The sequence below is a fragment of the Pteronotus mesoamericanus genome, unplaced genomic scaffold (genome assembly GCF_021234165.1).
Source record: "Pteronotus mesoamericanus isolate MK-2021 breed Mesoamerican mustached bat unplaced genomic scaffold, CSHL_Meso_final contig_835, whole genome shotgun sequence".
Lineage (NCBI taxonomy): Eukaryota > Metazoa > Chordata > Mammalia > Chiroptera > Mormoopidae > Pteronotus > Pteronotus mesoamericanus.
Window position 1 is genome coordinate 18,238 of NW_026555266.1, and position 21,232 is coordinate 39,469.

General features: G+C 57.2%; 1 protein-coding gene across 1 annotated transcript; it reads left to right on the forward strand.

Moving 5' to 3' along the window:
- Nucleotides 1-4,770: 4,770 nt before the first annotated feature.
- Nucleotides 4,771-17,059, forward strand: EFNA2 (ephrin A2). Its single transcript, XM_054585329.1, has 4 exons — nt 4,771-4,913; nt 13,747-14,060; nt 15,553-15,618; nt 16,218-17,059. Exons 1-4 carry the CDS (start codon nt 4,771-4,773, stop codon nt 16,337-16,339), a joined length of 645 nt encoding a protein of 214 aa, XP_054441304.1. The 3' UTR covers nt 16,340-17,059.
- The last annotated feature ends 4,173 nt before the right edge of the window (nt 17,060-21,232 follow it).

Consider the following 21,232-nt stretch of genomic DNA (forward strand, 5'->3'; position numbering starts at 1 on the left):
GGAAGATTGAAGGAATGAGGCCAGAGTCCCCTGGAGGCCCCAGCCCCAGATGTCACACCCCCGCCTCTTGGGCTCTGGCTCTTCCCTCCCTATCTGCCCCCACCCCTCTGCACACATTTCTGTCTTTCCCCACTTCCGGGGCCCTGCCCGCCTCCCTGTTTTTGTCTCTGTATCTGCATAGCCTCTCACTTGGTCTCCCTTCGTTTCAGTCTCTTTCTGCTCTCCGTCTCTCTCCCTGTCTGAACCACTGGGACATGCTTTTAACAGGTGCACAGAAACCATGTGGGTCCCCCCACCCTGTGATCTGTGTCCCTCTCCCACAGCTCTGAGCGATTTCTTCAGCTTCAAAAGGCACATTAATTACTCTAATGAGGTCAGGAGAGACCCCACGTCTGCCATCCGGAGCCGGGAACACACTGCACACTCTCCAGCCCCGCTGCCTCCTGCCCACCCCATGGGGCAGGGAGGGGTGCCCCTTGCTTCCAGGCCCTGGCACCTGTCAGTGCCTGTCAGCCTCACCACGCACCCCCTGCATTAATGTGGAGTAATTGGCAGCCCCCTCCAAGGTTAATGCAGTATTAGCAGGAAGTTCTCAGTGGCTAAAAGCCGAGAGAGGGGCCTGTCAGCACAAGATAAAAGGCTGGGTTCCTGGTGGCTTGAGGGCCTGTGTGCACGCGCGTGCATGCATTTGAGCATGGAGGGGCTTCTAGCACTTTCTTCACAGTCACATGCAGGCACAGGACACATGTAGCACATGACATGGACTCATGGGATGGACACAGGACACACATGCACGCATACCACCTCCAACAGATCCCAAGTGGTGCCGGATTGGGGTGTGCAACCCATAACCTGCACCCTTGAGGCCCCTCTCAGTACCTCCACCCCCACACGTACACGCCCACTGGACATGCAGCAAACCTGTCCCCTCAGTGGGTAGGTTGGGGTTTCCAGCTCCTGACTGACCATTATATGAGTTCTCCATCTTAGGAATGTGGACAGGTGGCAGGCGGACACCTTGGCTCATTAAAGGGGTAGCTTGTGGCTGGCTGCCTGGGGCCAGTGGCCAGTGGTAATCAAGTTGTCTTCCAGGAGGTGGGGGTTCTTCTGCTGGCTCTGATGTGGGCTCCCAAGGACATGGTCCCACCACCCAGTAGGGCCCACATCCCTCTCGCCTGGTGTCAGCAAGCGAAGCAGCTGTGCCCTCCTGAGGTTCCCAGGACAGCAGTCCTCTGATCCTCCATCCTCTCTGGTGGCTCAGTGCCCCACCTCATCCTCCCAGGAGGAGTCTGAACTGCTATCCACCCCCTCCCCCTAATGATGTCCTGATCCCGGGCAGGTGTGGCTGTGCATGTGCACCCAGAGCTGTGCTACCCAGCACAGTAGTCACATGTACTGTTTACGTTTACACTCAAAGTGAAATTAAAAGCTCTGCTCTTGGTCACACTGGCCACATTTCATGTGCCCAGTAGCCACGGGCAGCTTGGGACTCTTATGTGACAGCAAAGATCTGGAATGTTTCCGTCCTCAAAAGAAGTCTAGTCCCAGACTGGCGGGTGGTCACCATGGAGGACTGGTCTCAGTCCAGGTCTGGGGCTGGAAGGGTGGGAAGGAAGGAGGGAGGGTAAGGGGGAGAAGGGAACTAGCAGGGGTCTGGGGCCCATTTAGTCTCTGGACTTTGCAGTTGCAAGAATCTTAGGTTTGGGCTGTTTGAAGGGCCTGGCTGGACACAAGGGTGGGAAATTTCATTTATCAGCAGAACAAAGGGATACATTTTTATTTTCAATGACAGAAGCCAACAGCCCCACAGCCTGGGGGAATTCTTGGCCCCTCTATCCCAGGTGTAGATCCTCCCTGACTGGGGTCAGTGGAGTGCCCAGCGTGCTGAGGCCCCCACCCTGCTCTGCCAGAAATCAGCCTGGCTGATCTGGGGTACATGAAAACCGATGGAGCCAGAGCAGGCTGTGGATTTGATCCAATATATTCTGTAATGAGAAATTGACCCCCACATATTTTTAGCCTTCTTCATGGCACCATGGCCTTTGGAGGCCGAATACTGGGCACTGATCCCCACCCTGGGGACTTGTCCCATGTACTGGGTGGCAGGTCAGTGGTCATTGGGTGCTGGACTGGGGTAAGTGGGTGGCTGGTACTGGGTCAGGGGTCAGTGGATACTGGGTGCTGAGCCAGTGGTGCTGAGCACAGGCTAGGGACCAGGTTTGGCTGAAACAAGATCCTTCCTGAGTCTGGGGCACACCCTTGAGCCCAAGAGTGTAGACCTAGGTGGATGGGGATAGACTCTCATCAGAGACCCTGTTCTGAGCCTGGGGCTGACAGAAGACCCTGGCTGACCCCTGACTGACTGAGCATTAAACCCAAGATTTAAACCCTGTCCCCAGAGTGAGCCTGAAGTCCAGCTCGACTCCAAAGGAAGCTTACTCCAGAATGACCCCTGCTCCCAGCTGATCCTCTGCCTGCTGAGGCTGTAGGCTTCGACAGCCCCCAGCTCTGGGTGGGGACAGGGCCTCTTGGGTGCCCGTGAGCATCTGGACAGCTGTTCCCATGCCTCCACCCCTGCCTTGCCCGGAGCCAGGCCTCAGAGCTGCCCAGCCCTCCCCTCCCTGGGCCCTTCCAGGGGAAGAGAGATCGAATGGGGGACACATGCTTTTGTTCCTGTCCGTGCTGTAGCTCTGACCTTGAGAGAGACAAGAACAGAAGGAAAACGGAGCTTCAGCTGAAATCCACTCGGAGGCGGCAGTGGTAGCTCTCAGCAGAGGTGGCTTGCGCCTTTCCTTGGTGGCCCCTGCATGCAAATGAGCTGACATGAGGCTGGCCTTTTCGGAGTAGGTCTCCTCTGCCCAGGGTGCCCTGCCTGCTTTCCTGTGTAGGCCCAATCCTGCTAGGTTTCACAGAAATCCCCCACTCGATCTGTGAGGTTCAATAAATTAGGAGGGTTCTCCAACAGCATAGGAGGCTTCTGGAAGGGCCCCCTTTGCCAAGCAGAATGCTGGGCTGGGCCAGGCATGCTGGTACACTGGGCGTGTGGCAGCGCTTTCTGTGCTTGGGTTCAGCCACCATGCCTCTGCTTAGGAAGTGGCTGCCCCTCTGCTCCCCAAAGAGCTGGCTAGCCAGCTGGGCTGAGCCCTTGCTCCAGGGGTGTCCAGAGAGTTTGTCTGAAGGCCCTGCCAGGTACCCTGGGCCAGATCTGGGCCTCCTGGGTTTGCCCCAACCATTTCTTGTGGGCAGATTCCTGCCACCTCCTCAAAGCCATTGGGCCAGCCTTGGGACGGGCATCTGCAGTCAGGTCAGACGACAGGACCCACAGCCAGAACAGACTGGGCTGATGTCCTTAGAGGACAAAGGACTGAGAACCTTATCCTGTGGGGTGTGGGGGCACAGAGTAGGACAGGGCTTGAAGGAGGAACAGAATTTTTTAATGAGAAGAGAAGGGGAGGGACTCTGGGTACAGCCAACCAAAGGCAGGAAAGTGAAGTTATGTCGAAGCTCAGGGGACACATGAAATGCCCACAACACAGTGGAGGTGTGTGGCTGGGATGGGTCTTGGTGGAAGGTTAGTTTGCCCATTTCTGGCCTTTCATGGTTCCAAATGAGGAGCTTCGACTATCCATCACATGGGGAACTTCCAGTTAAGTGCTCTTGGCTCTGGATCCTGCAGCAGGCCTTAGCCAGGAAAACCCAGCAAGTGATGAGTGGGCACCACTGGTATTTTTCAGCTAGTACTTAGTGGCAGCATACCTCCACAAGCTCAGTCTGATGGGGAGGCTGTGACATAAAGACGGAACTAGAGGTCAGTGCACCAGGAATGATCACTCTGAGTTCACTCCAGGCCTTTGCTTATAAGCTGTGTCCTCTGCCTGAACGCCCTTCTCATTCTCCCCTTGTCAGGCTTCTACATGTTGACTTATCTGCTGAGGGTATCAAGGCAGGGACTCCTGTTCCATTTCCCAGATGAGAAAACAGAGGTCCAGAGGGAAGTGACTATCCCAGGAGCTCCCAGAGGAGCAGTAGTGGACTTTGGTCAGCCCGACTGCAAATCTCCACCAGGTGGGACCGGAGAGGTGAAGTTGGCTTGGCATGGTTTAGAATTTGGAGTCTGGGCAAGGAGTTGGCTCAGCCTGGTTCAGGATTTGGGCTTGAATGCTGGGGCGTGAAGGGAGTGAGTCATCTCTCTGACTCCTGCTCCTGGAACTGCCTGGCTCTGCAGATAGGCTTGGTGGCCTGAATGGAGGTGACAGAGAGGAACTCAGGGAACCTCGGTCAGGGCCACGTGATAATGATGGGGTCGCAGGGGCAGGATTCGGGGGGTCCAGGCAGCGAGACATGGACCAGACCGGGACGCTGTGGCTGGGGCAGGGGGCGCGGTTGAAGCAGCAGCCCCCGCCCACCCCCGCTTGGCCGGGGCACGGCAGGAGGGGGCGCCCGCGGCCCTCCCGGCGCTCGGGAGGGACAAAGGCCGGAGCCCCGGCCCCTCTTCAGCGGGTGCGGTGGCGGCCCGCGCTCCGAGAGTCCTTGCGGCTGGGCCGGCGCCCGGGGCGACCCCGGCGCCCAGCCCATCGCCGCCTGACTTTTCGGCGCCCGAGGTCGCGCGCCCAGGCGGGGGCGGCCAGGGATCTCCAAGCGTTGGCGCGCCCTCCTCCTGCCCGCCCTGCTCCCGCCTGCTCGGTGGTGGTGGCGGCGGCGGCGGCGGAGGAGGAGGCGGAGACGGCTGGCAGGCGGCGGCCAGGCGAGCGCGGCGGCCGGACCCGGGCCATGGCGCCCGCGCAGCGCCCACTGCTGCCAGTGCTACTGCTGCTGCTCCTGCCACCGCCGTCGCCGCCCTTAGCGCGCTCCGAGGACGCCGCCCGAGCCAACTCGGACCGCTATGCCGTCTATTGGAACCGCAGCAACCCCAGGTGAGCGCGGGTGGGGACGGGGCGCTGAGGGAACCAGGATGTCCCCCGGCCCGGCCCGGCCTCTCTGCCCTGAGCTCTGGGCGCCCTCCTAGCGCACTGCTTCCAGAGTGGGGGCACCCGGTCCCCGCAGGAGCCCCCAGGGAGTCCCGGCCCCTCCGGAGTTTGGGGGACTCGCACTGCTCTTGCCTCCTTCCTGGGTGCCCCATTGCCTTGCAGTCTTGGGGGACTTGCGCCCGCGTGCCCCGGAGCGCCGCCATCCCCAGGAGTTTGGGGATCCCCTCTGGCACCCTCAGAAGCCATGCAGCCCTAAGTTCCCTTCGGGACTTGGGGGATCTCATTCTTGGGCCTCTCCAGGGAACCTCCTTTTGGAGTTGGTGGGGATCCCCGGGGACCTTCGCACTGAGCTGTGACTGAAGATAGGGGACTGTATGTCTCCCCACTCCCGCCCCGCCCCGGACCCCTGCCAGCAGGTCCCCAGAATAACTTGAGGAAGTTGGGATGACCCAGCTTCCACTTTCAGTCTAGGAGGTTTCTGTTCAGTGCTTTGTAGGAAAGGGGAGACTGAGGTACCTAAAGAACTAGGGGTCAGTCCTCAGTCTTGACTCAGTGGTACCCTCACCCATCCTAGCTCTGATGGGGAAACTGAGGGGCAGAGGAGGTGAGCAACTGGCTCAAGGTCATGGTGAGGGAACAGCTGGGCTAGGGACCCAGGGGGCCTTGTGCCCAGCCTCCCTATGTGCCAACGCCTGCATGTCTGCACAACCTCCTCAGTGCTGGGCGCCAAGTACAATTTGGGGGGTAGCAAAAGCCCCCATTAGACAAAATGAGAAAAGTTTGCTGGTGACTGACCACATCCTGGATATCAGCAGAAACCTCTGGGCTGTCCCTGGGTCTTGAAGGCCAGATCGGGCTGGGGGTCCCATGGGAGAGAGAGCTCTGAGGTCCTGTGGCTTCATTGTCAGCTCTAGCACATAGGGTCACACAGCTTTCCCATGGTGGCTGCATTGCACATGGAGGTCTGAGGCAGCCGGACTCCCAGCTCCCTGTCCCTCTGCCACTGGTCACTCTCTTTTTTCCCAAACCCTGCTGAGTGCCCTTCTAAGCCTGCTGTACCCCCCCCCCCGCCCCCGCCACTGTCTTCTCCTGTCCTCAATCCTTGGGCCAAAAGTTGTATAAACAGCGGTCTTTGAGGCAGTCTCTAGGACAAGGGTGGCCAGTGTCCGCCGTGGGGGCAGGGAGCACACCCAGGCACTCCCCTCAGTTACCCAGCTGTGGGGTCGGACCCTGGGGCCCAGGACAGAGAGCCGGTGCCAAGGAGGGCCAGCCAGGCCACCTTGGAGCCGGTCCCCTTGCCTCTAGCCCCGCTGGTCACATGTGGATTTGATTAAGGCTCTTCCCTGCAGCCGGCTGAGCAGGGAGCCCAGCGGGCAGTGCTTCCCAGCCCAAGTTTTTGGTTTCAACTCCAAAATTCCTGTCCCTGTCATGGCCTGTCCTTTGTTCTAGCAAATGCCAAACAAATGTGGAACTGGGATGGAAGGGGGTCGTTGGGACAGCCCTCCACCCCACCTGCCACAGGACTGTGCTGCCGGCAGGATCCCGCCAGGGAGAGGAGGCACCCAGTCTTGACTGTGCTGCCACTCAGCCACCTCCTGTTGCTGACCTGACAGCCCTGCTCTGACGGGCTGCCTGAAGTAACGGCCTTGCTTGTCTGGTGCAGACCCTGCCCCACACGCTCTTCTCACTTCCCTCTCCTCCTCTTGCCTGGGGCATCCCGGGTGAGAGGTGATTTCCCTGACATCTTGTGGGTGTTGAGTGGGACTGGGCTCTATTCATTGCTGATGTTGGGGGGCTCTGCCAAAGGGGGCCTTGATGCCTGGGGACCGCTTGGGAGGGTTGGTGTCCAGGGGTTGCTGAACTAGGACCTGCGCCCAGAGATGAGGTGCTTCAGGCATAGGTGGAGGAGTGGTGTTCGGCCTCAGGGTTTGAGGGCAGCCAGTCCAGGGACTGTGGCCTGGGGAGAGGTGCAGGGTCAGGGATCAGGCCTGAGACGTGCGACAATACCAGGGACAGGGATGAGAGACAGGCCTGGTTGGGGAGAGACAACGGTGGGGTCAAATCAGAGAGCTCAGTGGTCGTGGCAGGCTGAGGAAACACAGAACAAGAGGGGGAGGCTGCTGAGCCTGTGTGGCACACACAAAAGGCACTATGAGGAAGGGGACTCAACCAGGACTGGGCAGCTTGAGTTGAGGACAGATGGGCAAAAGAGAAGAAAGGAGCTTGAGGGGTGACTGTGCTCAGATGGGGACAGATAGGCACCGGCGGCACTGTGGTGAGGCCAGCCACCCTTGCCCGGCTGGGCCTTGGTGCCTACCTGCATTGAGGTAGTAAGTGTGTGGCCGTTTCCAAATTATGTCCTCCTGCCGTGCAGATCGTGGCCTGTGGACTTCGTTGCAGAGGGAGCCCCGCACCCACCTCCACACGCTCATAGGCTGGCGCCCTGTTGCCAGTCCAGCCACACTCCCCCGGCACCCCCACCAGCTGATCTCCATCCCCAGACTGGCCACTGGGCGTCACTGGGCCAGAGCTCCTGGGCCAGCTGCCCTCACCTGGCCTGGCGACTGGCTGACTATGGGGCTGCATGTGCGTCTGTGCTCACGGGGGGGTTTGGGGGGCGCAGGGGGTGCAGGGTGTGTCTGTGTCAATGTGTGTTCTTGTCCCTGACATGCAGGGGTTCTGGGGACCTTGGGAGGTGCATGTCTGTGTGTATGGTGCATACGCTGGTTCATGTGGCAGAGTGACATGTATGCCTACGTATGCATGGCGGCCCTGGCGTGTTCACACATGTCTATTGATTATGCCTGGAGTGTACGCATGTGGAGAGTGGAACATATTTACAGGAGCACGTCTGTGTGTGGAATGTGTGTGGGGTCTGGCGGTATGTGTGCGTATCAACATCTGTATATTTGTGCATGGGGAGAATGTGTGCGTCCCTGTGGGGTGCACATCTGTCTTTAGCCGGTCTGTGGAGAACACGTGTGTCTGCATGTGCAGCCTGGCTTGGCTGTCCCAGGGCCTCACTGATGGTGGCACACAGTCTACCCTCCCTGCTCACCCTGCCTGCCCTCCTTGGGCCAGGTGGGTCCCTGCTGGGAGATATGTCCAGATCCCTTGTGTCCCATGCTGCCCGTTGTGCAGAGGGCCACTGTTGTGCAGAGTGGGTACTATGCAGGGTACCTGCTAACCCTGATACTCCCCCGCTAACTGGAACACCGCAGTCAAGGTGGACCCAGCTGTGCTGGCCTGGATGGGGCCTCTGGGCCTGGCGCCTACCCCCGCCAGGCATCTCGGGCTCTAACCACCCTCCCCTGATCCTCATCAACCTCATTGCCCACGGTGTAGGGAACACGGTGTTCCCATGATGTTCCCATGTGTGGGGCCTCTGTCCCTGTCCCCATCCCCACTAGCCTTGCCTGGGCTTCTTGGGAGCCAGCTTTGAAGGGGCAATGCTATGTTTTGCCATGAGGCTTTTTGTTTTTTTTGAAAGAAGCTCGTCCACTCAGCTTCTGGGCTTAGAGAGTGAGACCCAGTGGGTCTGGGGACTTGGGGCAAGAAGGTGGGGTGTCCTGGCTGGTGTGGCTCAGTGGGTTAAGCACCAGCTTGCCAAGGGAAAGTCACTGGTTCGATTCCCAGTCAGGGCACATGTCTGTGTTGCAGGCCAGGTCCCCGGTTGGAGGAGTGCAAGAGGCAACCAATCAACATCTCTCTCACACATCGAAGTTTCTCTCCATCTCTTTCTCCTTCCCTTTCACTTGCTCTAAAAATAAATAAAAATAAAATCTTAAAAAAAAAGAAAAGAAAAGAATCGCGGGCAGGGGGGCGGGGGACGCGGTGTCCAGGAGGGTGTGGGAGGGCCTGGACTCGGAATTGTGGGTCCTGGAACCCTGGGTCTGAGCTCAGGTGGGCAGCTTGGTTGTTCTAAACCCGTGTCTCTTCTGTGAAGTGGGGTCTGGCAGGCTGTGCCCCTGGGAAGGTGGCAGCAGGACTTCAAGGGGCACAGAGAGCCCCCTCACCAGCAGAAAGGGGAAAACGAGGCAGCTCCTGTGAGCAAGAGGAGGTTTTTCCAGGCCCCGAAGTCCACAGTGACAGCGATGTTCCCAGGTGGGGATGGCAGTACCAGGGGGGTGGTGCTGAATGGGGCAGTTCTAAGATGTTCCCACCTGCTGGGGGCCTGGGTCTGAGCTAGGACGCACATGATTCCTGTGGCCTGATGGGCAGGTGAGCCCTCCTGTCTCCAGCTTTGGTCCCTCCCTCCTGTGGACCACCCTGGGTGATCTCAGCAGAGGAAGAAACTGAGAATCAGGGATGGAGGAGCAAGGCCAACAGAAGACACTGACGGATTTGGCTTCCACCTGCCTGGGAGCTGGGCTGGAGAGGGGGCTGGCATCTCCCACTTCTGGGCCTCCCAACAGATGTTCTCTCCAGGTTCACAAGTCCCTCAGGGCATGGGTGGAGGCAGCAGTTGTTCTGGGGGCAGCAGCTCCATTAATGGGGCGTGGGAGGCAGTGATTTCCCTCCAACGGCTATTGTGGACACTCAGCCCCATGCCTCTGCCTTCCCGTCAACCTGAGGATATTGCCTTTGAGGGGTTCCATTCACCACACGGGCCAAGTTGCCCCCAGGCCCAGCCCACCATCCAGCCATACACTCCTCTAACCCGCCCACTTTGTGGGTCAGGTGCCTCATTGTGTTTCCATTTCACAGACAGGAAGTGAGTCAGTCAGTCAAGGCCATGGAGGAGCCAGGCACAATTGTGTGTCACCCTCTTCAAGAGGAAGCCAGGTCTGGGGCTGGCCAAGGAGTGTTACAGAGGCCGTGTGCATTCTGGAGACAGAGTGGGGGGTGTCCAAGACAGGCCTGAGGACTGTGCATCTGGGCCATGTCTTGCTGAGACTGAGGCCCTTACTGATTCTGATTCTGCACCCCTTTCCCACCTTTGCACCCACCATGTCCTATTTTTTTCCTCTTGCTTTAGCTCTGGGGCCCCTGCACTCAATGTATCTCCTGTACCCACAAGACCACGCATTTCCTTTCCAACTCTGCGTTACTTTGGGGCCCTAATTTTCCTTGAGATCCCACCCAGTACCCCCTTCCTGGTGGCCAGGCCTAACTTGGGGAAATGGCTTCTCAGCCCTTCAAAACCCTGGGGAGTAGGCACTGAGGCCTCAGGGGTCTCTCCAGGAGCAGCAGGCAGGGACAAGCAGGCTGTGCCCCACTAATGTGCAGGACGGGCGCCCAGGGCCCTGGCCTGCTGCCCGCCCCACCAGTGCCTCCCTTTCCAGTCTTGGAAGTCCCCGTCCCTGTTTGGGGCAAGATTCCCTAATTAACTGCTTTGCTATTAGCTTCTAATGACGACAATTGGCCAATGGAGCTAATTAGCAGCTTGCCTGGTGATTGTGGGGACAGGGTGCCTGGCACTGTTGGGGTGGCTGTGAAGGGCAGATCAGGGACCCTGATGGGTGAGGGCTCACCCAGGGCTGGGAGGGCTAACTGGAGGAGTGTACTCTGGCAGGGGGATGAAGACTGGGGCAGAGGTGTGGCTGGTGGGGGTGGGGAAGGGAGCAGAAGGTCTGAAAGCCTGGGGAGACCACTATCTGGGAAAGATCCCAAGTCAGTCACTAACCCCTTAGTGAGAATTTCCATCTCTATCTGCTGCAAAGGGAGAGTATTTGCATATCAGGCTAAGGCCCCAATGGAGGATATGGAAGGCTTTGTATTGCTTGCACCAGGGTACCAGGAACCAGGCTCCCTCGTTTTGGGGTTGGTCTCTCCTCCACATAGGCAGGAGAGAGGCGCCCACCCTGGCTGGGTAGCCAGCTTGGCACCGGGAATGCCAACGCAGCAAGGCCGTTGCTATTTTAGAGCCAGGAAGGGGAAAAAATGGTCCACTTAAGCGGCCACAGTTCAGGTGGGGTGCAGGGGCTTCTGGGACACATCTGCCTGGGGTCCTCTCTTCCCCACTGTTTGCTCCCAAGACTCTAACACCTTGAATCCTTGGACTTTGTTTGATCAACCAACACGTATTAAGTGCCACTGTATATAGGGCCTGTGTTAGTCACGGGGAAGGGGCGGAGAAAGAGACCAGAAGGGCAGACAGTGGACTATGTGGAGGTAAAACTGATGATATTGTAATGACATATGTGATAAGGAGGCAGGGAAAAGCATTCCAGGCATAGGGAAGAGTGTGTGCAAAGGCGCTGGTGGGAACAGGAGCTGCCAGGAGGCTGGTGTGGCTGGAAGGCAGGCAGAGGGTGATGAGGGCGGGAGTGTCGGGGCCACAAGGGGCCTTGCGGGCCCGGGAGGACTGTGGGTTTTATTCTGAGCAGTGGTGAGGGTTTTGAGCCATTGGGTCACAGGGTCGGACTGACATTCAGAAAAGTGAGCCTTAGGCTTTGGAAGGCCAGAAGACTGACTGGCCTGGTGGGGCACAGATGTCGAGCCTCTGAGCCAGTAAAGTGTCTTTGGTCTCTGATGCTTTTCACAAGATGAAGAGAGAATGATGGCGGCATCTGGTGCAGGGGGAGGCATAACGGGGCACGCAGGCAGAGGTGGAGGGGGAAGAAAAGATCATGCTGTGGCCCCACCTTCCTGAGTCCATTCTGGCCTCAAGAAAGCCTTGCAGAGAGCCAGGCTCTCTTTCGGGCTGTGTGCATCACCAGGCATCGTGCCAGGGATGGGAAGGGAAACCAAGACCCAGGGGTGTTGGGGGCCAGGGCGGCAGCCCTTCTAGCCTGGCACCCCTTCCCTAGTTCCCCTGTGGTGGTCTGCCCCACAGGGCCCTGCATGGGTTCTGGCCAGTCCCCAGACAGGTGCTAGGCTGCTGCTGCCATTGACTAGCTGATCAATGGTGTCTTCAGTGGGGCTGGGAGGGAGTAAAAATGACTTTTCAAAAAGCCTGGAGTGGCTTCTGCATTGATCAAGCCCAAGGGGCTGGAGAATATGGGTGATCAATGAGACACCCTTGCCTGGCCAGTCTTGGGCAGCTGGAGGGATGGGCAGAGTGCAAGGCTGACCCTGGTCCCAGCCTGACCTCCGCTTCCTGAGCCTCGCTTCCAGACATACTAATTCTACAAAAAACCTCCTACCTCTTTGGGGGTGGGATGAGTTCTTCATCCCTGGACAAACCCAATAGAATGGGGAAGGGGCTGGGGGAGAATCTGCTCCCTTCAGCTCTCAGAACTGAAATTCTGTGTGTCTTGATCTTAGCTACAGACTTGAAACCACTGCCGTAGTGATGGATAGAGAAACATGCACAAATGAGCAGGGTCTTCTGCTTGCCTCATCCCCACTGCTGGCGGTCCCAGGAGCCCTTGCCCCGCCTGGTGCAGCATCTCAGGGGCAGCAGGGGGCCAGCCTCTGCCATCTGGTAATCCCGCTGCCCCCTCAGGTGCCAGCTGTGCCAATTAGTGCTCTTGGCATGGGGACCATCCGAGCTCCCTCCCACAGGCTGGGGCTGCTGGCAGGGTGGGTACAGAGACAGTGGCACGGCTGGGATCCCAGCAGCCTGTGCCCCCCCTGCCACCCACCCTGGCCAGGTCTCAGTTTCCCTGCCTTTACAGGGAGAGAGGAGAATACAGGGGCAGCATGAAGGAGTCTACTCTGCAAGCCTGGATGCTTAGGCCTTTTATGTGCTAATAAGCCCCTCTGGGGAGGCCCCCCCTTGTCCCCCTCGGTCCAGGCTGCATTTACAAGACAGGGACCCGGGAGACCATGTCCAGAAGATCTAAAGGCTCCTGGCGCTGTAACCCGAGGCGGTGATGGAAGGGGAGCTGCCAGCTGACCTCTATCCTACCAAAACAAGGCTGGGTCAGGGCTCCCCCAGGAAGGGGCTCAGCTGCGTGACAGTCTAAAAGAACCTCCCTGGCAAAGGCTGGGAGTCAGGGCTGGGGCGGGGATGTCATGGGTTGGGGATCGTGGTGGAGTGACTAAGAGCTTGGGGGGCAGCTGCCAGATTCCCGAGGCTCCCGAGGGAGGATGTGGGGCTCGCTGGGGTCATACAGGAGGGAAGGGGTGGGACTGTGGTCGAACCCAGGACACCTTTGCGCTAGAACGAGGTCGTGACTGAGGCATTCGTCCGTAATCTCGCCACCTGCGGGGAAACTGAGGGTAGTGGAGGCAGAGCTAGCCCCAGAGACCGGAACCCTAGGCTTGTGTCACCGGGCCAGCTTGGGCCTTCCTAGCAGTGAGGAAAGCTAAGGAGGGTGTATGTGATGGGCTCGATGGGGGACTGTCTGGAGGAGGGGGCACAGAAGTCAAGCCGTAATAGTATTTCTGGAGAAGGACTTCCTGGTGGGGGGAACAATTTATACTAAGCCTGTTTGTCTAAGAGGGGCCCAGATGTTGGGCCTGGGGGTGGGGAGGTGCCTCGGAATCACGTGGTACCGGTCGTTTGCGTGTTACCCAGAATACCTGGTGGCAGTCACTCCTTTCTAACTCCAATCCTGTTGTGGGCCGGAGGCTCAGTCGCTTGCCAGCTGACTGGTCTTCTGAGCCCGCGACCTGGGGGTGGTCGTGAGTGCCAGGCAGGGGACCGTGAGCTCGCACCCTGGAATCTCTCTTAGCATCCACCCAGCGGTCTCCTGAACCCGCCCTCCACCGCGTGCTGACCCCGCCCCTGCATAGACCCCGCCCCCTAACATTTGCCACCCCTCGATCCCACCCCCCGCTCTGGCCCCTCCCCTTAGGCTTCCAGTCCCAGGACCCCGCTCCGTCGCTAACATCTGGCCCTGCCCGGGAGCTAGCTCCTCTCCGTGCTGACCGTGGGTCCCTCCCCTAGGTTTCACGCGGGCGCGGCGGACGACAGCGGGGGTTACACGGTAGAGGTGAGCATCAACGACTACCTGGACATCTACTGCCCGCACTATGGGGCGCCGCTGCCGCCGGTCGAACGCATGGAGCACTATGTGCTATACATGGTCAACGGCGAGGGCCACGCCTCCTGTGACCACCGGCAGCGCGGCTTCAAGCGCTGGGAGTGCAACCGGCCCGCGGCGCCCGGGGGACCGCTCAAGTTCTCCGAGAAATTCCAGCTCTTCACGCCTTTCTCGCTGGGCTTCGAGTTCCGCCCGGGTCACGAATACTACTACATCTGTGAGTGGGCGGGCAGGGCCGGGAAACGAGGAGGCGGGGAAACAGGCGGGGTTGGGGGTTGGAGGCTAGGGCATGGTTTCGGTCCCGCGCCCTGTCCGGCGCTGGCCTCTGTCCCTGAGGTCAGCCTCTTGGATGTTCTCATTATCCACTCAGCGAGCCCCGAAAACCCCAGTGTCAGACTCCCTATTTTGCAGGTGGGGAAACTGAGGTTCAGAGCGGGACTGTGGCCGCACAAACGACCTCAGCTTCTGGATCAGCCACTGGACGTCTTGGCTGGAGGAGCCAGCCGATGGCCTCACTGTCAGTTAGCCTGTCCCACACTGACACCAGGGCTGCCTACCTCCTACATCACTGAGGGAGGAAACTGAGGCATACCGAGTCTGATGGGAGAGTGGAGCTTGGTCAGAGCCAGGGGAGAGGGCAGAGCCCTGGTTCTGCCCAGCACCTCCTGGCCTGGGCAGGGGTCTCCTGGGCCCTACCCCTGCCACCCCAAGCCACCCACCCTCTGCTGCAGGGAAGGGACCCAGCTCCTCAATATTCTGGCTCTAGCTGGGTCAAATTAAACTCCACAAGGCTTTTAAAAAACTTAAAAACTCCATTTCCTCCTTTTCTGCTCTATTTGGATTTTTTCCTTTTAATTCAAGGAAGAAGGGGGGGGGCAGGGGAAGGAGGTGTTTAAGTCCTGTGAAATAAGAAAAATTACATTTTCCTTCTGAGATGGGAGTTTCATAAAGATAATTATTGTAATTATTTGTCTTATCTCTGTGACAAATGTTATTTTTATTACATGCTCTTTATCTTCATCTCCAAAAGTGAGGGGCTTCTAGGGAGTGGAGCAGAGATAGCAGCCAAAGACAGATGACAGGCTGAGAGGACAGGCGGGGTCAGGCCCTGCTCTAGCTCTGGGTGCCCACACCTCTTTACATGAGTGCATCCTGCCGGCCACCTCCCTTCTGATTCATGGCGGAGCTGTGGCACCACCCCCTCCGGGGGCCCTGTCATGTTGGCCAGGAAGCAAGGAGCAATAATGGTGGCATTTTAGGCATGAGGACCCAATATGCTTCTACCTCCAGATGACCTCCGCAGTGTGGGTTCCTGCAGGAGACGTGGAACCTGCCTCTGTCCCAGGGTAACTGGCTTCTGTTGTCTCCCAGATAGAAATAATTGTTTCCCAAGTACCTACTGTGTACCAGCCGAGACCCAGGTAGGAAGTGACTTGCTGACAGGCATCCAGAAAGTCGGGATTTGATCCCATGTCAATCGTTTGGTTTCACCGAGTTTTGAAAATAAACGTATTTTTATCTGTCACCTTTGAACCTTGCTGTGCTGCTCGGGGGTGAGATGGAGCTAGACGCAGACACCCCCCATTTCTGACGTTAGGGTTCAGCAAAAGGGAGGGTCAGGGGATAGGGGCGGGAAGGGGTTACAGTGCCAGGATGTCTTGGCCACTGAGAGCCCCCTGCCCCACTCACTCACAGCCCCTGTCTTCCAGCTGCCACGCCGCCCAACGCTGTGGACAGGCCCTGCCTGCGGCTGAAGGTTTATGTGCGGCCAACCAGTGAGTATTAAGGGAGTCGGGCAGGGTCCAGGCCCCGACCCTCGTGTCCTCCTTGAGGACACACCGCGTAGTCAAAAGAGTCAGGGGATGGTCACAGCACAGCGTAGGGAGTCCAACAACCTCAGCAATGGCAGTCTCACTCTTGAGCCTCAGTTTCCTATCTGCAAATTGGGACATTTCAGGACTTAACAAGTGAAGATTGAAGCCAATCACCAGGCCCCTCGCTGAGGCCATAGTCCCTGGGTGTGGGCATCAGGGAAGCTTCCTGAGACAGAGCAAAGGGCCTGTGTTCTGAGCTCCTGAAGCACCATAGCCACACCCAGAGATAAAGGAGCTCCTGCAGCCTTGAGACTTCACGCCGGTGCCAGGGACACATTAGTTGCATGCCTGCTATTCACCTCGATGTGCGTTGGAGGCACGGCCCCAGCCAAGTAGACAGAAATCTCAGTGCCCCAAGGGGCAACCGAAGTTGAAATATTTAATGATGTCCAGGTCATGATACACTCTAGGAAGTGGTGAGAAAGGGCCAGGGGCGGGGGGGAGGCCCCTTAGGGAGGGGTCTGGGCCACCGCTGACCACCTTATCTCCGTGTCCCCCAGATGAGACCCTGTACGAGGCCCCCGAGCCCATCTTCACCAGCAATAATTCGTGCAGTAACCTGGGCAGCTGCCAGCTCTTCCTCAGCACTGTCCCAGTGCTCTGGACCCTCTTGGGCTCCTAGTCCTGGCCTGCAAGACACCAGCCCCACCTGGACGACCGCATCCAAGACCAAATAGAGACACCTGGCTCTCCCACACCTGGTGCTGCCCCCACCTGCAGAGGCCTGTCCATCAGCCCTAGGAGCAGCCCCAAGGGCAGGGGGCAGCCAACCACCCCCGATGCCCAAGTGGCAGTATGTGAGCTCAGCCTCTGGCCAGGCCATCTCATCAGGGGCACTGGAGAACCTGAGAAACTGTCAGTGATGTTGGGGGCTTTTTGTTTATTTTTCATGGTTGGATAAGAAAGACTTGAGTTTTTAATTTAATTTATTCCTTGCTGTTGCCAGTGACTTTGGGAAGGAAACAGAATGGATGAGGTGGAGGTCCTTGGCCCCCTGGAGGATGGGAATGGGGATCCCTAGGCTGGTTACTCCATTTGTTGGGTCCTGGCTGAAGGCCACCGCAGACCCCACAGTTACCCCGAGACAGGCCAGTGAGGCAGAAGGGGCAAGGTGAGACCCCTGGATTCTGAGCCCACCTCAGACTCCCATCCCTGCAGTCCCACCCCCACCCTCCTCAGGCCTGGTGATTGTCACCTGGAGTGGAAACCCGTGCTGCTGCATCAGAGGCCACCGTGGAGCCTTGGCCCGCTTGGAGTCACAGCTCTCCACTCTGTCCCACAGCCACTCACGATCAGGACTTCGCCCCGAGTCCAAGAAGACGTTCCATTTCTGTAAATAGAGCCAGCAAGTATATACTGTGATTTATTTTTACTGTGTTCCTGAGGATGAACTGGACAGGGGTTGTTTTTTGTTTGTTTGTTTTTTTTTGTCTTTTTGTCACACCTTCATGGGGGGGTGGGGTCTTTTATTTTGGTGGGGGTGGGGTGGACTTTTTAGAATAGAAGCTGCACTTTGCAATAAGCTTGTTCGTCTGTCAGAGCTCCCTTCCTCTACTCTACGACTAGTAATGTTTATAAGAAGAAAACGGGACAAAACAAAATGGGGGGTGGGAGCGCCACCAAAAAAAGAAGAAATGGCCTCCCGAAGACACTTTAATGAAGCAAATGACACATTTATACAGATTTCATATTTCTACCCTCCTTTCCTGATCTGTGTTTTATATATATTATATATAAATATATATGGTGCACAGCTGCCGGGAGACCACCAGGCATGCCAGCTGGGGGGGCTTTTGTAGGCTTGGCATGGGCGGTGGTGTCGCCACGCCTGGAGCTGGTGGTGGGGCCTCCCCCCTTCCCGTCACAATCAATGTTGGATTCTGTATTTTTTATAATAAAATGAGCATAAACATCTAGGGTGTGCATCTGTGTTAGGGGCTTGCGACTCTCGGTGGAGGAGTGCTCTGAGCTACTAAATGGGGAGTCAGGTCCCTGCTAGGGTGGGGTGTCCTAGGGGGACATCTGGGGATGATTGTGATTATGCATCTTTTGGGGGCCGGGCCCTGGAATAAGCATTTTAGGGGGCACTGTATCCTTCCTTGTTATCTGTGGGCCTCGGTTTTCCCCTTCTGAGAAACAGGAATGGAATAAGCCCCTGAACCCTAGGAGTCCCCTGGGAGGGTGGTGGGAAGACGGGCTGTCACTAAGTACACAGCAGGAGTTTATTAAGTGTCCCTTTGAGTACATGATGGGTCTCTTAGGAACAAAATTCTGTGACATTTCCATTGCCAAACTCTGCCGCTGTGTGACTTAGTTTCCCTAATTGCCCCAGGCCAGGACAGGAGGTGGGGGTCTGTCTGTCATCTCTTAACCCCTTTCTGGTTTTGCAAAAGGCACGTGTCAGCGGCCTATGGGGCTCTAGGGGCCGTTACCCTAGTTAAGCCCCAGGCAGAGGCAGAGAGAGGCTGGGGGCACCCAGCAGGGCTGAGGGCCTGGGGTCTCAGGCTGCTCCTGCCTTGGTTTCACCCACTGGGACTGCAGCGTCTTGGGCACAGTTTGCTGAGAGGGAAGGCCTCTCAGCTAATGAATTTGGCCTTGGCCGTGTGGGGCTTGGCGACAGGGGCTGCCTCTTAATGAGGCCAGCCAACAGCACAAAGACCTCTGTGTGTCCCCCGCCCACCCCTGCCCAGTGGCGGGCGCGGGGGGAGTGTGCGTGCATGTGCTGAGCACCATGAGGGAGGCTAGGGTCTCCCACTCAATGGTGAGGACCCTGAAGCTCGGGGTGGAGGCCTCCCTGAGATCCCTTGCCCACACTCCAGCTCAGCCACGGGGTCGGAGGGAGCTAGAAGGAGAGAAATAAATGCAGGGATCATGGGGCTGAATCTTGGCAGTTGACTTTAATTTTGTTATTTAAAAAAAAAAGGAAAAAAAATTGAGATATAGTTCACATACCACACCATCCATCTGTTTTAAGTACAATCCCACAATTTTTAATACATTCACAGGGTTGTGCAATCAGCACCTCTAATTTCAGAACCTTCCATCACCCCCAAAAGAGACCTATCCCCATCAGCAGTCACCCCCAGCCCCTGACAACCACAAATCCACTTCCTGTCTCTGTCCTGGACATTTCACATAAGTGGAATCACACTGTGTGGCCTTTTGTGTGTGGCTTCTCTTACTGAGCATTGTGTGTTCAAGGTCCATCCACATGGTAGCGAGTGTCAGTGCTTCACGCCTCTTCGTGGCTGAGTGATATTCCCGTGTGTGGATGGACACATCATGTGTGTTCATCTGCTGAAGTATTTTTGAGACGTTTTCACCTTTTAGCGATTATGAAGATTTTAAATTATTCTGTTTTAAATTGAGATAATTAACATGCAATATAGTGCAAGTTTAAGGTGTACATGTTGATATAATGCATTTACATATGGTGATGTGATAACCACTTATTATTTTTGAGACAGTTTTAGCACAAAAAGTGACCACAAATGGGTAAATATAGAAATAGCTTTGTTCCTGCCTCAGGGCCTTGGCACATGCTGTGCTCCCTGCCTGGTACATTACTGCCCAGCTCTCAGCTCCTTCAGATCAGGTCAGATGTCACCTCTTGACTTCCCTGGCCAAGTGGCCACTCACTCCATGGCCCTGGCTGTCATATCTCTGATTCTTTCTTTGTCTCCCTTACTGCCTGGGAGCTCCCCGAGGTTAGGGGCCCTGTCTGTTGGGGCATCACTGGGACCCAGTTCCTGGCCCAGTTTCTCCTCACACTTGTCATTTGCCCCATGGGTAGACACACGTACATACACACGTGTTGCACACGCTCAGGCACCGTGTACCGCCAGAGACATGGGGCCCTGGTCTTTTTCAAATCTCCCCTGTTCCTCAGTGGCCACTGGTTACTGTCTCTGGGCCACCATAAATGTGCAGAGTGGCCACTCCCCAGGCTGCATCATACAGAACTGGGGACCTCTGCGGCAGTTGAAACCCAGAGGCCACCTGGAGGCCCCCCGGGTGGCGATCAGTATGGGCTCTTGGTGTGTGGTTCCCTGGGAGGAGCCTTTGCCAGCCCACAGGTTCAAGAAGATAGTGATTGCCTTCTCTTTGCCTCAGCGCCCCACCTCGGGCAGGGGTTCCAGGAAGCAGGCAGGGGAGTCTGAGGTTCCTCCTGCCCTTCTGGGTGCTCCGGTGGAGCCGTGGCTCCTCCCTCAGGCCCCTTAGTTTTGTGGTCACCTCGTGTGTGTGGGGGGGGACAAGCCCCTCACTCACAGGACAGGTGCCCCCCAGCCTCTTATTTCCTTCTCTGGACCCCCGTGTCCTGTCTACATCCCTGGGCCCCACCCTTGGATCCCCCTGCTGTGGCCATGAAGGAGGGGACTCACCCCTCCTCCTCAGGATTGGCTTTTAGGGGTAGGATTAAGCCCCTTGACAATAGCCACAGAGCTGGAAGCGCCCGTGCCTCCCCCCAACACGCACTCCGAGGGAAGGCCATCCTGGCAGCCCCAAAGTATGGCCCTTTTGTCCTGCCACCTGTTCCTCCCTCCCAACACTCTCCTGCTCACTGGCGGACTCCCACCTCTTGGGCCTTTGCTCCCACCGTTCCCCTGCCCAGTGCGCCTCCCTGCTTCGGCTCCCTCAAATGCCACTCCCCAGGCCCTCTGGAGCCCTCCCTTGCCTCCTCCGAGGTTTTCTTCTCTGGCATTTATTCATCAGCCCTCAGGCACGCCCATATTTTTCTTTATTCAATTTCTCCTGTGACTTTTCCTCTACGTGGTCAGCTCCCTGAGGGTGGGAATTTTTGTCAGTCACTGCTATGTCCCTAGTTCCTAAATGCTGAAATGAATCAATGTTGTATATATTTATGTGGAAGCTGCATGATCAGAAAAGAGAGTATAACATGAGAATTGCATTTCCTGTGTCAATGCCCCAACGAGCATTAGTGAGCGCCTACCGTGTGCACTCAGTGCTGGGCCCTCCCTTAGTCTGTGGTGTCAGGGTGAAGATGGTGAAGCCTGTCCCGGTGGCCTTCAGACCCTATATTTGGGGGGCTTATAGGCCATAGGAAGAGGCAACAGTGTTGGGGACCCTGGTCCAGGTTGCAGGTGGTTGGGTGGCTACTGATGGAAAAATAAAAAGTGAATTTGCAGCCCAGAGGCCCCGAGGAAACATAAATCACCACGAGATGACAGACAAGCCAGAAATTAAGTAGCGGCAGCTGGGCTGGTGTGGCTAGTGGGGCAGAGACCATGAATGGGAGGCAGGAGCCCCTCCTTCCTCTCCATCTTCCCTCACATCTGCTGGGCTGGCCATGTCATCGTTAGAACCATTCAGGCGATGATCATTAGGGCCAGGTGTGGACCATGGGCGAGGAGGTGCCTTGAATCCCGAGCTTGGCGCAGGTGGCAGGCCCCGTAGAGGCAGAAACTAGCCAGAAAGGCAATTCAGGTATGTCTTCCTCATCTTTACAGAGGCTGGGAGAGAGCGGCGGCCTCGGAGGGCAAACAAAGGAAGTGGG